Source organism: Harmonia axyridis, chromosome 1 (genome assembly GCF_914767665.1).
Source record: "Harmonia axyridis chromosome 1, icHarAxyr1.1, whole genome shotgun sequence".
NCBI classification, from domain to species: domain Eukaryota; kingdom Metazoa; phylum Arthropoda; class Insecta; order Coleoptera; family Coccinellidae; genus Harmonia; species Harmonia axyridis.
This window is the reverse complement of record NC_059501.1, coordinates 1,378,938-1,394,175: the sequence shown is the minus strand read 5'-3', so window position 1 is coordinate 1,394,175 and position 15,238 is coordinate 1,378,938. Positions and strand designations below refer to the sequence as shown.

The following is a 15,238-nucleotide window of genomic DNA, read 5'->3' as shown; positions in this document are numbered from 1 at the left end:
GCGCAACATGTCACACAGCTCGTGCCACAATCGATTTATTGAAAGACACGTTTGGTGACCGCCTAAATTCACGTTTCGGACCTGTGAATTGGCCTCCAAGATCATGTGATTTAACACCGCTAGACTACTTTCTGTGGGGCTATGTAAAGTCATTGGTCTATGCGGATAAGCCACTAACCCTTGATCATTTGGAAGACGACATTCAACGTGTTATTGCCGATATACGGCCACAAATGTTGGAAAAAGTGATCGAAAATTGGACGTCCAGATTGGACTACATTCGAGCCAGCCTTGGCGGTCATATGCCAGAAATCATATTTAAAATGTAATGCCACAAGATTATCTTGCAGATAAATAAAATTCAATGTCAATCGAATAATCCATCGTCGTTTTATTGCAATTTAAAGTTCTATAGCTCTAAAAAAAATACCCTTTATAATACCTATAGTTGTATAACAGTTGAAGGCGACTATGTTAACTAACAAAGTCAAATTTTTGAAGAAAAAATGCCTTTTTACTGGTTCAGGCTTGGGCATCATCGAATGAAGTGTTAGCTTGCCTTATGCACTTGGTTCCGAAGAATAAGCTACGGAGATTCATGCAATCAAAGACGTAGATAATTTTCTGATCGTAATCACGTTTAGCAGAGACTCCATCTTCAACAGTAACCTCTGTCAGTTATCCAAATTTCCTCAACTAACCCTGGTTCCCTCATCGCTCAGAACATCAAATCGAATAGTGCAATCATCCCCATCTCCATCAGTTGACGCCATCGCCACCTCGAGAGTGCACCAGAGCCCGTTTTTGCAACTCTACTCTAGCGGAAATCGCGTGATTCACTCCATAATGGTCTTCTTTCATCAGCCTCCATTATGACATCTTTCTCTGGCGTCGCGTCGCGGCGTAGAAGCTGTTAATGACTTCGACGGGCTACGCGACGGCCAGAGTGAAGAGGGGGCGGCGTCTGGAGACACATCTGTTACATTTCCAGATTTAACCCAATTACGCTGCACGGGATGCAAGGAAAACTCGAAACTAGATTATTAACCGGGGTTGTCGCTTCTGGTCAGATAAGAGAGGCAGCGCTGTGTGCTCGAGAGTGTTCAACTAGGGAAACTTTGTTTTCCTTTTATGCAGACGAATATGATGCCACAATTGGGACCCCGATAGAATTCCAGCCAGAATCGGTTGGAGGGGCTGGTTTGGTAGAATTGCGTTTGTATTTGAGTATTATGTTGACGTGTTGGCTGTATTCTAGTTTCGCTGAGTTGTATGCTTATGAAGTGGCCTTCTTGTTCTTCTGGTATACAACTTTGTTTCCGCCGTTTTGCAATAGATGGCTGTAGCGGTGAGTGGTAGTCGAAATAAATAGATCGTAGATGTCATACAATAGACGTAGATATTTATAAACATAACGTCATCGAAATATCAGTCGATTTGTGTCTGCATCATGAAGTTATTCTCATTTAAACATGTCAGCTTACGAGCCAAGTTCTAGTAATTTGCGGGGGGTTAAGAATTCTGCGGCTGAGGCTCATCGAATGCTCTCAAATACCTATGGTGAGGCCGCTATTAGTGAAAGAACGTGCCGAGAGTGGTTTCAACGCTTTAAGAACGGTTATTTTGACGTCGAAGACCAGCATGGTGGTGGAAGAGAGGAGGTTTTCGAAGATGCAGAATTGGGGGCATTACTTCATCAAGACTCGTGTAAAACGCAACAAGAATTTGCAGGATCATTGGGAGTGACGCAACAATCCATTTCAAAATGCCTGAAAGCCATGGGAATAATTCAGAAACAGAGGAATTGGGTGCCTGAAGCCGAAAGATGTTGAACAGTGTTTGTTTGCTTGTGAACAGCTGCTACCAGGGCAAAGACGGAAGGGATTTCTGAATCGCATTGTTACTGAAGACAAAAAATGGGTTCCATGCTTCCACGACTATTCTTGGTCCCAAGGTCATGCTCAGTTTTTGGTGAGACCAGCTCGGCGTAGAATATTATGAATTGTTAAAACCGAATGAAACAATCAGAGGCGACCAATATTAAACGCAATTAATGCATTTGAGCTGAGCATTGAAAGACAAATAGTCGCAATACAACGAGATACATGATAAAATGATTTCACAGAATGACAATGCTCGACCCCATGCTGCGACAGTGGTCAAGACATACTTGGAAACGTTGAAATGGCACACAGATCGGCTGCCAAGCACTTCCGGTCTCACGAAGAAGTAAAGAAATGGCTCGATTCGTGGATCGCTTCAAAAGATGACCCGAAAGATGGGAGAAAGTAGTGGCCAGCGATGGACAATACTGTGAATCATGAATGTATAAACAGTTTTTTACAATAAAGCCTCGAATTCCGGAAAAAAACGGTGAATCAAAGTTGTACGCCTATGTACCTTTCCATGGGAAGGGGAAGTGAGGAAAACGTAGTTGTTCTCCGATTTACTAGTTCTGATTTTTTCACTAATTCTTTATGCATATCTTTCTAACATATACATATTATCACCCCCAATCTACTGGCTTTGCTCCAGTAGCGTGGTGTGGAAGGTGAATAAGGCAGAAAAACCACCGGATTGTCTCAACAAATATAGCGAATGTCGACGAAGTAAACGAGGAAATAAACCCGTACGTACGTACAGACATAACTCGCTGAGAACAGAGCATCAATCAGTCTCTCGTACGTGAATCGAATACGCCCACTCCGCCGCCCGCCGCCGTCGATAGATTGTCGAATAATACGACGGGCGGGCGTTCGCGTGATGCGAGAACGGCCGCTGCTGCCTATTTTTTGCCCCGACGATATCTTGATGTGGTGGCGCGAAGGCCGCTTCTCATCGGGTGTATCGAAGCGATGAGGCCGGGACTCGGGCGTTACCTGAAGTTGTTTTCATTGCGGCTGGAAAAACACTCCATCCGGACGGATCTGACCGTGATTTCTTTTGAATTTTTGGGCGGAATTCTCGTTCGTGTTCGATCATGGGCGTCGCGTTCCGCTGATAGGTTGGTTCGATTATCGATCGTGCGTTTTTCAGAGTCTTGTAGAGGGTTGTGTATTTAGACAGGCAATTCCAAGAAATCGCTCCGAATAAACGAGTTTGTGTTCGTGGAGGGCTTTGGATATGATTTTTGAGTATTGGAAGTGTAGCGAAAACGTTTTTCGAATTTACATGCATTTAGGATAAGGGAGGGATATATCGATAATAGTTATTGCGATATATAGAGTGTGGTCCAACGAAAACTCAACACCTCGATGTTCTGACTTTGAAATGAAAATGTGGAAAATCGCTCGGACACGTCAATTTCTGATTCGAGGGAAACAAATTTTACGCTCTTCGTTTCCTCGTAAATGCAATCCCCTAACGGGGGTGGGTACAACTCCTTGATTTTGAATAAGGATGAGGGGTGTTGCGAAAACTATTTTTGACGAATATTATTCGTATACGACACATTTTTGAGGTACATTTTTTAGTAGTTGTACTCTTTCACTATTCACCTGTCATTTCCTCGCTTTGGATTCGGTTCATCATGTTCAGTCCACTCAGCTGACTGTCGATTGGACTCCGAAGCGGAAGGATGGAGCCATGTTTCATCCATTGTCACACATAGACGCAAAAATTCAGTTTTATTGCTTTTAAACAGCTTCAAACACTGCTCAGAATCATTAACACTTTGTTGCTTTTGATAGATTGTGATCTCGCGCGGCACCCATTTTGCACATAGCTTTCTCATGTACAAATATTCGTGAATGATATGATGTACATGTTCAGTTGATATCTTCACAATGTCTGCTATCTCGATCAACTTCACTTTACGGTCATTCAAAATTATTTTGTGAACTCTTTTGATTTTTTCGTCGGTGACAGCCTCTTTTAGACGTCCACTGCGTTCGCCGTCTTCGGTGCTCATTTCACCACGATTAAACTTAGCATTCCAATCAATGATGGTTGATTTTCCTGGTGCAGACCCCGGAAACTCTTCATCGAGTCAAGATTTTGCTTCAACTGTATTTTTTCCCTTCAAAAGGCAATATTTTATCAGCACACGAAATTCTTTTTTTTCAAATAACAAAAGTAGCTTTACTCACAACGCAATATCTCACCAACTAATGGTCGGACTGCTGTCAAATTTCGACATGTATCGTTGGTACCAACTGAAAATCATATGGATAAAATACTAGCACCGCCATCTGTGCATCAGACCGGGGACTTTTCAATTGGTCTTATTTAATTTGAAGATTTGGTCTGTCTTTTTTATTTAATTAACAGGCTTTTGCCTCTAATCTGTAAACATTTTTATAATAATAATTAGAATAATTTATTCTGGCGACTACCGAATGAGTAGCAATCAACCATACGCACTCAAGCACGACAAGCTCGAAAAATGTCGCCTCGACAATTTTCCCGCCGGATCATAAAAATTACCTCTCGTGACCGCTTTTCCGAATCGTTTCAGATTGCGCACAGATATCGTCGAAAATTTCCCGGCCGACCGTCCGTTTAACGAACTCAAGCGACGCAACCCCCTTCACTTTACTTGTTGCTCTCTCCGCTGCACGGATGATCGATACGACCTTATGCGGTCGTCAAATCGACCGCCGAACGAGCCCTGGCCTGCCCTCTGCTCGAAGCGGGCGGGAAAAGCTCATTGTTCCCGCGTAGGAAAATAAATTTGCGGACAATGGTCGACGCAACGTGGACGCCGACGTGTGCATCCGCGGGGGTCGAAAATCCGTGAGTTATCGCGCGCCCACCGGACGCGTTATTCACGCCGTGTGCACCAGGCTTCATAGAAAAGGGTTGGCGGGGATTCGGAGGAATTTTAACGCGCTAAAAAGGCGATCGTTGGCGGGGATAACGTGGAATTTACTGGCCTAGAATAATAACGTGGGAAACGGTATAAGGGCGCTGTTGGGGGCGAGAAACGGGGTAGATAATTCGTCCTATTGAATTCAACTAGTTTTTTTTTTAGGGGTAGCGCGCCTCGACGCCGCTGGAATAATTTAATCTGAAAGTGGTTTCCAGTGGTTTTTTTTGTGAAAATGTAATTCAGAAAGGCGTTCGAACTTAAAGCGGTAATTTTAATTTGAGATATCGAAACAAAAGTCACAAGGTCCTAAATCTGCCCGATACGGAACGAGTATTCAACTTGATGTATTCAAAACATTCGGAAAGATAGGATATTCAACTTAATTCGAGTCAATACTCATTGGATAGTGCAAAAGTCAAAACGATTGCGTGATACGATATCGAATATAACGGGTGTTTTTTTCGAGGTATATAACTTTAAGTTGGCATTACTGTTCAAGATGAAGACCGATTCAACAGCTGTCAAGTGATTTATTCTCAGTTTGGTTTTGCAATTCATCATGAATAGACTCACGCCTGAACAACGCTTGCAAATAGTGCAATTTTATTTTGAGAATAATGGTTCTGTGCGGAATACGTATCGCGCACTACGTCCATTAGCGATGAAGCGCACTTCTGGTTGAATGGCTACGTCAACAAACAAAACTGCCGCATTTGGAGTGAAGCTAATCCTCAAGTGTATGTTGAAACACCGGTACATCCAGAAAAACTGACTGTTTGGTGCGCTTTATGGGCTGGTGGAATCATTGGTCCGTACTTCTTCAAAAATGATGATGGCCAGAACGTTACAGTCAATGGTGATCGGTATAGAGCCATGATTACTAATTCTCTCATTCTTGAATTGAACAACCATGATGTCCAGGAGCTGTGGTTCCAACAAGACGGCGCAACATGTCACACAGCTCGTGCCACAATCGATTTATTGAAAGACAAGTTTGGAGACCGCCTAATTTCACGTTTTGGGCCTGTGAATTGGCCTCTAAGATCTTGTGATTTAACACCGCTAGACTACTTTCTGTAGGGCTATGTGAAGTCATTAATCTATGCGGATAAGCCACAAACTCTTGACCATTTGGAAGACAACATTCGCCGTGTTATTGCCGATATACGGCCACAAATGTTGGAAAAAGTCATCGAAAATTGGACGTCCAGATTGGACTACATCCGAGCCAACCGTGGCGGTCATATGCCAGAAATCATATTTAAAATGTAATGCCACAAGATTATCTTGCGGATAAATAAAACTCATGTCAATCGAATAATCCATCGTTGTTTTATTGCAATTTAAAGTTATATAGCTCTAAAAAAAAACCTTCACGAGTGTGTTCCCTTTAAAAGGCTGAGTGGGGATGCTCATGCTCATGATAATCAATGACTCGACGTCCAATATTAGTTCCTCTCCAACCGTGGCATGGTTTATGAGACCATAACGATTGAGAATAAATACTACTATTTCATTACATTCATTTATGACAATGAATGACATAAATAATTTCCTTTGTGGAAATTAGTGCCTAGGTTCTGTTTCGCCATAACAGGTTTGAAAATAAAATAAATTCTACGGAAGAAAGAAATGCAATGCAGAATAAAAACCAATTTTTGCCAAATCGCACACTTCATTAAAAAACTCTCATTTGTTTTCGATTGCTAAACAGTACCAAACGTTATCCTGAATAATCACCACTATTCTGAGTAATTAGGATGTGAACAGTCATCAATATGAGATACTATTGAAAGCATTGTTCTTTGGTGTTGTTATATTCGGTCAATTATAGAGTGTGTCCCAACTACTTGAAATTTTATGAGTTCAATTATTTCAAAATGGTTATAAATCGCCTTAGCGATCTACAGTAAAAAAATGTTTACGAATCTTATTCTAAATCACATTCGAAAAATTTACAGTCCTCCTTTCATATTGATGACTTTTCACATCTTGATTACTCGAAATATTGATGATTATCCAGGATAGCGTTTTATATTGTTTATCGATAGAGAATAAATAATAGTTTTCAGGGTTTTCTAGCCTATATAAAAACTTGAGCTTTTTATTTGGCATGACTGGGACTATAATATCAATAATATCAACAATTCAGCCAATTCGATACAGGACGACTTTCTCCAAAAAAAGTGGAAGGTATCCAAAAACACTTGACTTAGGATCAGCCTTCTTTTGATTTACAGATTTATTGATTCTGGTTCGTATTCAATGACTAGTAACGAGTCTCAATTTGAATGAAGTCGAAATGGTTTGGTATTTAAATACCAATACTAATTCTCATCTCTCACATGTTATTTCAATTTGAAAACCTATATGGACGAAATTCAAAATTTACTTTATTTCCTAAAAATGTTTCGTTTTACAGATTTTCGAATTACAAGAATCCCCCAAAAACAAAAACGGAGTGAATTCTAACCTCAAAACATCGTTTAATGTCAACTGAATTGAACGTCAGCCTCTCACTGTATAAGGCATACCAACCCGGCATAAAAAACTACGCACATCCATATTCAGACTTTCACGTATTTTCAAAAAAAAAAAAAGCGTGATCACTCTTATTGACCGGGGTAGTGCGCGACGCATTCTCGGACGTCGGCTCCCTTGGGAGGCAGCGTCACGGGAGCGTCGACGTGTGAAAAAAAACTTGTCGAGAGGGTCGTCTGATAGTGCAGAGTCCCATCTGAAAGCCCGGTGGACCGCGTAATTGATATCTGCACGGAAAGTTTGCGATGAAATACGAGATTTCTGTTCACACGGCCTCGGGATAACGTTGGCTATGCGGTTTGGATCGAACGGTTCGGTTTCATTCGATTCCGTCAGGTTTTCGAGTGGTGTACGAAGATCTGGGAATTTATTGTATGGTATAGCTTTTTCTACAACATATTAATATATCACAGTATAGCAGACAAGACCACTTTTGCAAAAATGAAGACCTTTTTATGTAATGACCACCTTAACCTGGACTTGAGGCAGAGAATGGTCAAGTGTTATGCTTGACGGTGCTTTTGTATGGTGTCGAAACATGGACCTTCAAGTTGTCAACATTGAACCGCATTGAAGCATTCGAAATGTGGATACACAGACTTATGCTCAAAATTCCCTGGATAACACACAAAACAAATGAAGAAGTGTTAAGAAGAGCCAACAAGAGTAGAGAATTGCTTAATGTCATCAAGCGTAGGAGGATATCCTATCTGGGCCATGTGATGAGGGGAAGTCGCTATCGAATTCTGCAAGTGATAATCAGCGGCAAAATAGAAGGAAAGAGGGGTGTAGGAAGAAGGCAAGCCTCCTGTCTCGGAAATATTCAAGAATGGACCGGAATAAGAAATGCAGGTCAACTTTTGCATATGGCACAGGATCGAGAAGCATTTTCAATGGTGATCGCCAACGTCGGACAAAACTGACAGGGCACATGAAGAAGAAGAATAGCAGACAATTTCTTATTTCCGGAAAAAAGTAGCTCCTCGGGCGGGATTCGAGCCCACAACCTCTGAATCACTAGTCCAGTGCTCCACCCAAGTGATGTATCGAGTGAACGTTCAGCTTCCTCGGAAGTTTAGTTGGTAGAGCACTGGACTAATGATTCAGAGGTTGAGGGTTCGAGTCAAGCTCGACTTTAATCTATACGCGTAGGAGAGAAAATTCCCCTCGCCGTCGGCTTCCTCACTCCCCGCTAGAAGGAACATTCACTCAATCCCAGATATTTGAAATATCAGAAGGTTAGAGCTCAGTCGTGTCTAGTTCTTGTGGTCTCACTGGTTCTCTTCCACACGATCCCGCCGATCCTTGGCCTAGGAATTTTCTCACCGTCCTTGCAGTACCTATAAGAACAGCTTTTTGCATTATATTACATCTATATTCACCAAGTCTTTGTTGCTTTATGAAGGGTGTTTGTTTTTTTTAGAGCTATAGAACTTTGAATTGCAATAAAACAACGATGGATTATTCGATTGACATGAATTTTATTTATCCGCAAGATAATCTTGTTGCATTACATTTTAAATATGATTTCTGGCATATGACCGCCACGGCTGGCTCGGATGTAGTCCAATCTGGACGTCCAATTTTCGATTACTTTTTCCAACATTTGTGGCCGTATATCGGCAATACCACGGCGAATGTTGTCTTCCAAATGGTCGAGGGTTTGTGGCTTATCCCCATAGACCAAAGACTTTACATAGCCCCACAGAAAGTAGTCTAGCGGTGTTAAATCACAAATTCTTGGAGGCCAATTCACAGGTCCAAAACGTGAAATTAGGCGGTCACCAAACGTGTCTTTCAATAAATCTATTGTGGCTCGAGCTGTGTGACATGTTGCGCCGTCTTGTTTGAACCACAGCTCCTGGACATCATGGTTGTTCAATTCAGGAATGAAAAAGTTAGTAATCATGGCTCTATACCGATCACCATTGACTGTAACGTTCTGGCCATCATCGTTTTTGAAGAAGTACGGACCAATGATTCCACCAGCCCATAAAGCGCACCAAACAGTCAGTTTTTCTGGATGTAACGGTGTTTCGACATACACTTGAGGATTAGCTTCACTCCAAATGCGGCAGTTTTGTTTGTTGACGTAGCCATTCAACCAGAAGTGCGCTTCATCGCTAATGGACGAAGTGCGCGATACTTATTCCGCACAGAACTCATTTTGCACTATTTGCAAACGTTGTTCAGGCGTGAGTCTATTCATGATGAATTGCCAAATCAAACTGAGAATAAATCACTTGACAGCTGTTAAATCAGTCGCCATCTTGAACAGTAATGCCAACTCAAAGTTATATACCTCGAAAAAATCACCCGTTATGACGCAACATCCCTATTAGAGACATTTTTTTTTGAACTTTGAACTTTTTCGAACCTGTCACCCTTTCAAATTCCACACAAATGAGAGGAGAGCAGATCGAACTGAATCACGTAGAAATAACAGCTCGCGGATGAAACGACGGTTCAGATATTGGATTACGGTCCTCTCTCCATCCAGACACTTTATCGAATTCCATCGTTTCGAACTGTCATCTGTCTCCCCCCCCTCCCCTAATTGCTCCCGATATTCCGTCGAAGTGGGGAATTCTCGGAATCCGATGTAAAGTTTGCGAAAGTTCGAATCCGGCAGGGTCGCGGGAAATCTAATTTAATTTTAAAAGCCGGAAAAGCAGGTGGTCAATCAGGATAATGTTCCCGATGACTCGGGGGTTCTGGAAGGGCGGGAGAGGTGGGGGAGAGTGTTTGCAGGCTATGGTTTTTTTCTCTCGTAATTATGTCTGGAGCTTGGCTCGTAGATTAGATAATTTTTTGTGTTAAGGGGGGTCTGACTGAAATTTAATTTCGTCTTAGTGAGGTAGTATTAAAAATGTAGAGATGAGGTGGAAAGAGTATCAGTGATAATTGGTCGATAATGTATTATAATATAGGGTGTTCAAATGATGAAAGAACCACCACCGGCAAAAAAACTCGGTCACCTAAAATTTTGCTGAAGTTCGTTGATCAAGAACTAACGTAATTTTTCATCGATTTCAATTATTTCTGCGCTAAACGAATATAAATTCTTTGGTATTAAAACAAACTTCAGAAAAGTTTTTTGAAACTTTGCTTATTTATAAAGGGTGTTTTTTTCGAGGTATATAACTTTAAGTTGACATTACTGTTCAAGATGGCAACCGATTTAATAGCTGTATTCTCAGTTTGGTTTGGCAATTCATCATGGATAGACTCACGCCTGAACAACGCTTGCAAATAGTGCAATTTTATTTCGAAAATAATGGTTCTGTGCGGAATACGTATCGCGCACTACGTCCATTTTATTTCGTTTAGCGATGAAGCGCACTTCTGGTTGAATGGCTACGTCAACAAACAAAACTGCCGCATTTGGAGTGAAGCTAATCCTCAAGTGTATGTCGAAACACCGTTACATCCAGAAAAACTGTTTGGTGTGCTTTATGGGCTGGTGGAATCATTGGTCCGTACTTCTTCAAAAACGATTATGGCCAAAACGTTACAGTCAATGGTAATCGGTATAGAGCCATGATTACTAACTTTTTCATTCCTGAATTGAACAATCATGATGTCCAGGAGCTGTGGTTCCAACAAGACGGCGCAACATGACACACAGCTCGTGCCACAATTGATTTATTGAAAGACACGTTTGGTGACCACCTAATTTCACGTTTTGGACCTGTGAATTGGCCTCCAAGACCTTGTGATTTAACACCGCTAGACTACTTTCTGTGTGGCTATGTAAAGTCATTGGTGTATGCGGATAAGCCACAAACCCTTGACCATTTGGAAGACAACATTCGCCGTGTTATTGTCGATATACGGCCACAAATGTTGGAAAAAGTCATCGAAAATTGGATGTCCAGATTGGACTATATCCGAGCCAGCCGTGGCGGTCATATGCCAGAAATCATATTTAAAATGTAATGCCACAAGATTAACTTGCGGATAAATAAAATTCATGTCAATCGAATAATCTATCGTTGTTTTAATGCAATTTAAAGTTCTATAGCTCTAAAAAAAACACCCTTCACACGGTGGAAAAAAACATGGATTTGTATTCCAATTTCTTAACAACTCGTTGAACAGTTCGGAAAAATTGTAGGGATCACACTCAGTTTATTAACTCTCGACAACAACGGTGCAACGGTTCTGCACGGAAATAAATTTGACTCTAATGAAGTATTAATTGCCTATTTAGAAAGCAGAAACTAATCTTACTGCAGAAAAGGTATTGAAAAGTAAGAGGAGCGTTTAAAGTATATGTATCACTTTTAAGGGCGACTATGCTCATGAATGAAGTCAAATTTTTCAGGAAAAATGCGTTTTTACTAGTAAGTCTCACAACTTATTGAGTTATACAAAGATCCATTTGCACCATCCTGCACAAAACGACATCCTGCTGAAAACTATCCACACCAAACTTACGAACTCTTGTCGAACGTAGCTTTTCTGTCGTATGAAAAGTTTAATTCTATTTTTCACCGGTGACAGCGATAGATTTCCCAATCGCTTTCAAACGGGGAAAAACCCTACGAATTGTTTTCCGAATCGGAAAACTCTCGATGCAAACATCGTGTAATATTCACGAGTAGAGTAGAGAGGGAGAGAGAGAGTTGAACAACCGCCACCGCCTTTACGACGTACTTTAGGGGGGGGGTATCACCCCTCACTTGGCCGTTCCAGTTTCACCGTTTTAATCTGATATTAATCTATCCAGAAAACGATGGAAAAATGCAGACGGCCGGTTGCGCCTTTAGCCCTTGGGGTATTTGATTATGCCTCTTCGAGCTGTTTCTTAGGTTGACGCTGGGCATTTTGACGCGCCCTTTTTATCTTTTTCTAACACAAGAAGAATGCTGTTGACGACATTTCAAATTATCGTCCCATATCCCTTTTGAGTGTTTTTTCTCGAGTGGGTCAAGGATTGTCCAAATAGTAGGTAGTTCTATGTACGTGTAGGCCAACACGAATTCCTCAAATATCCAGTTGAATTGGGGTTCCGCAGGGTTCTGTTTTGAGACCTCTTTCATTCATTCTGTTCGTCAGTGATCTCTCTTTTTTACGTCATAATGTATTCATCAATATTAGCCGTTATCAAGGTCAAGTTTTGTTTGTTGAAGATACATCTTTCATAATTTTCACATACAGTCTGGTGGAGCTCACAGGCAGGTGTTTCACCGATTGGCGTTCTCGAAACTCAATAATTCCTAATATCAATAAAATTGACTTTTTGTACTATGGAAGAAGGACACTAGGTCGATGGCCATATGTTTAGCAATAAATAACAGTTACTTCTACTACTCTACTCTGAATGGACTTTGTGGCCAAAGTGGAGGTTGAATTGTTATCTGTGGAAATAGAGGAAATCATATCACAAACTGTTCATGTAAGGTTGTCACAGCAAACTCATTTATATGTATGTAAGATCACACGAAATTTTGGATCGATTGAGTGCAGATATTAAGAAAAATCGTCTTCAAATCCAAAATAAACTTTCACGAAGGCATTTCTTCTTGTCACAAATCGATAAAGACCATGGTTAAATTGAACAAATGCGCTTCCTACTGCTTTAACACTAAGTTTATTCTCCAAATCTGACCCCCAGCTCACTGTCTTTTTGGAGACCCCAAAAAAGTCTATATCGAAAGTAAATACGAATATTTCTACAGAAAAGGTACTGAGAAGCGTATCATTTTTGAAGAAGAATATGTTGACGGATAAAGTATAATTTTTAAGAAGTAAATTGTGTGCGTTTCAATGGTAAAGCTGAGACCTTACTGACTGAAGTTTTACCTCGATATATTTTCGATATTCATTGGAATATTATTCAATCTGTGAATTAGTTCTATTGTTGTTTCAACATAAGGTGACTAACCAGAATGGCAGTAGGCAATTAATAACCTTATTTTGAAACGACAAAGGTGAAAACAAATTTTTCATCTCCAAATTGAATAATATTTCCAATTGATAATAAATTAAGATCAACGTAGGGTCGAAATATTCGTGAAATTTTTTTCATCTTTCATGAAGGACAAAAAAATACCACGAATCTTCCCACTTGCTCGATTCAAATATAGTTATTTTCTTCCAAATAGATATCAAATATATGAGCTTTCATTGCTGAATTGCTGCCCTGTTGCGTTTTTCCGACATATTGAGTTGATGAGTATAACCCTTAGTGTTTTTTTTTGTTCATCGACTTTTTTATAGCCCTCAATACCACCCATATCCGCCTCTCTGTTGCCTCTAGCTAGATGTTTTATTGTAGAGAAGAAGGTTTCTGAACGAGGGCTTCAAGCAATCATTAAAAAATGCTTAGGTGTTCATATCAATGTTTGTTATTGGAATGGGGTGCTATATTTCGGAAGTATTTATGTAGTGAGCGGAATTATCCGGATATAGTAAAACTGCCTATTGACACAATGTAAAAAAGACACAGTTTCAGAATGAATTGAATTTAACATTAAAGGGATTCAAGACCTTGTGCTTAATCTGAAACTGGTTGTGCACTGTACGATTAATTTTTATGCTTGGCGAATGCATTTTTACATCCTGCTCTTTCGAAACAAAAATAATTCAATCACTCTTTGATCTTCTACAAGAAATTTGAAACAGATTTGGTTTTGAGCTCTTTTTTGCCAGCATCTTTTTCCTTTTTTTAATTCTGAATTACCCTATTTATTTCAGCGGTGGCTACAATTTTGGACGCTTTAGATGACATTCAGTGCCTTCAAGAGTCAAACTTCCATGACAGAGCGCATCTGCTAGAACTTCTGGACGACACCCACCTACACGCCATACTAGAGGTAAGCGAGGATGGTCACTTCTTGGATTATTGTTCTCTGCTCATTTATTGTAATATTTACCAACTTTTACTTGATGTTGATTATTAGTAGTTTTGTTAACTTATATGACAGATGTTTGATTTTGATATTAGTAAACTCATTTCACATATATTATATGATTTGAAGTAGTCATTTATTGATAAGCTTCAGCTCTGCTGAAAAAGATTGAAATCTCGAAAATTGTTATTTCAGTTGTAAATTGTGATTTGCATATCTATTTCACAGAAGAGTAAGAAAGAATGGGTTTACCTGTTGAGATCGCTACAGCTGTTAAATTACTCAAGGTAGCACTCTTTTCAGTTCGCCTACGGTATTCTTAAATGCAAGTTGGTGAAATGAATATGCAAGTTATAAGTTTGTGAGTTCAGTTTTTGAAGTATAAGACACTGATGGGGAAAAATTATATTGAAAACTCAATTGTACGATTTTGGAATATTTATTATCTTTTTGGTTGGTTTCAGTTGGAATTGTATTTCTAGACAAAAAGGTATATATAAAAAGATATAGCTCATAGTGAAGGTTTTGGTATTATCATTATTTTGATATTTATATTAAATTCATCAAGTAGACACATTGTACCTTCATAGTTTACATTTTCGTTATTTTCTTTTTTCGCAATGCCCATATCGAAAAAAAATCTACATGTAACGATTTCGTCGCCTCCTTTCCAGCTGTTCGATCTTATACCGGCTCGTGTGGGGACACCTATACGCGTCCCGCCGAGCGACGCCGTGCAGAGGGCGCGCGACGTCGCAGACGCCCTCAGAGAACTGGAACACAGGAGGGACGTCGATAACAGGGATCTACAGGAGCTGAGAGACTTGCTCGGCAACTCGTTTTTCAAGGTGAGTCAAGTTTTCGTTTTCGTACGCGCCAAAAAGCGACGCCAGATGGCGGGCGTCGAATCAGTTTACAGGAATCTAGAATCGGGGCGGAAGAAAACGCTATTAGTTGCAGGGCGCAGAATGGCGGAGGCGCCGGATCAGACTAGATGCGTTGGATTGATTTTTAGATGCGGCCTGGATTA

The 15,238-nt window shown here is 40.4% G+C and overlaps 1 protein-coding gene across 4 annotated transcripts in view; it reads left to right on the top strand.

The window, feature by feature from the left end:
• The window catches only part of LOC123671538 (peripheral plasma membrane protein CASK), a 368,319-nt gene that overhangs the window by 40,749 nt on the left and 312,332 nt on the right, over positions 1-15,238 (top strand). For all 4 annotated transcript variants that reach the window (XM_045605441.1, XM_045605444.1, XM_045605443.1 and 1 more), the window contains exons 9-10: positions 14,054-14,172; positions 14,883-15,056. In XM_045605441.1, the coding sequence (XP_045461397.1) occupies positions 14,054-14,172; positions 14,883-15,056 (293 nt within the window). The remainder of the gene's footprint in view (positions 1-14,053; positions 14,173-14,882; positions 15,057-15,238) is intronic.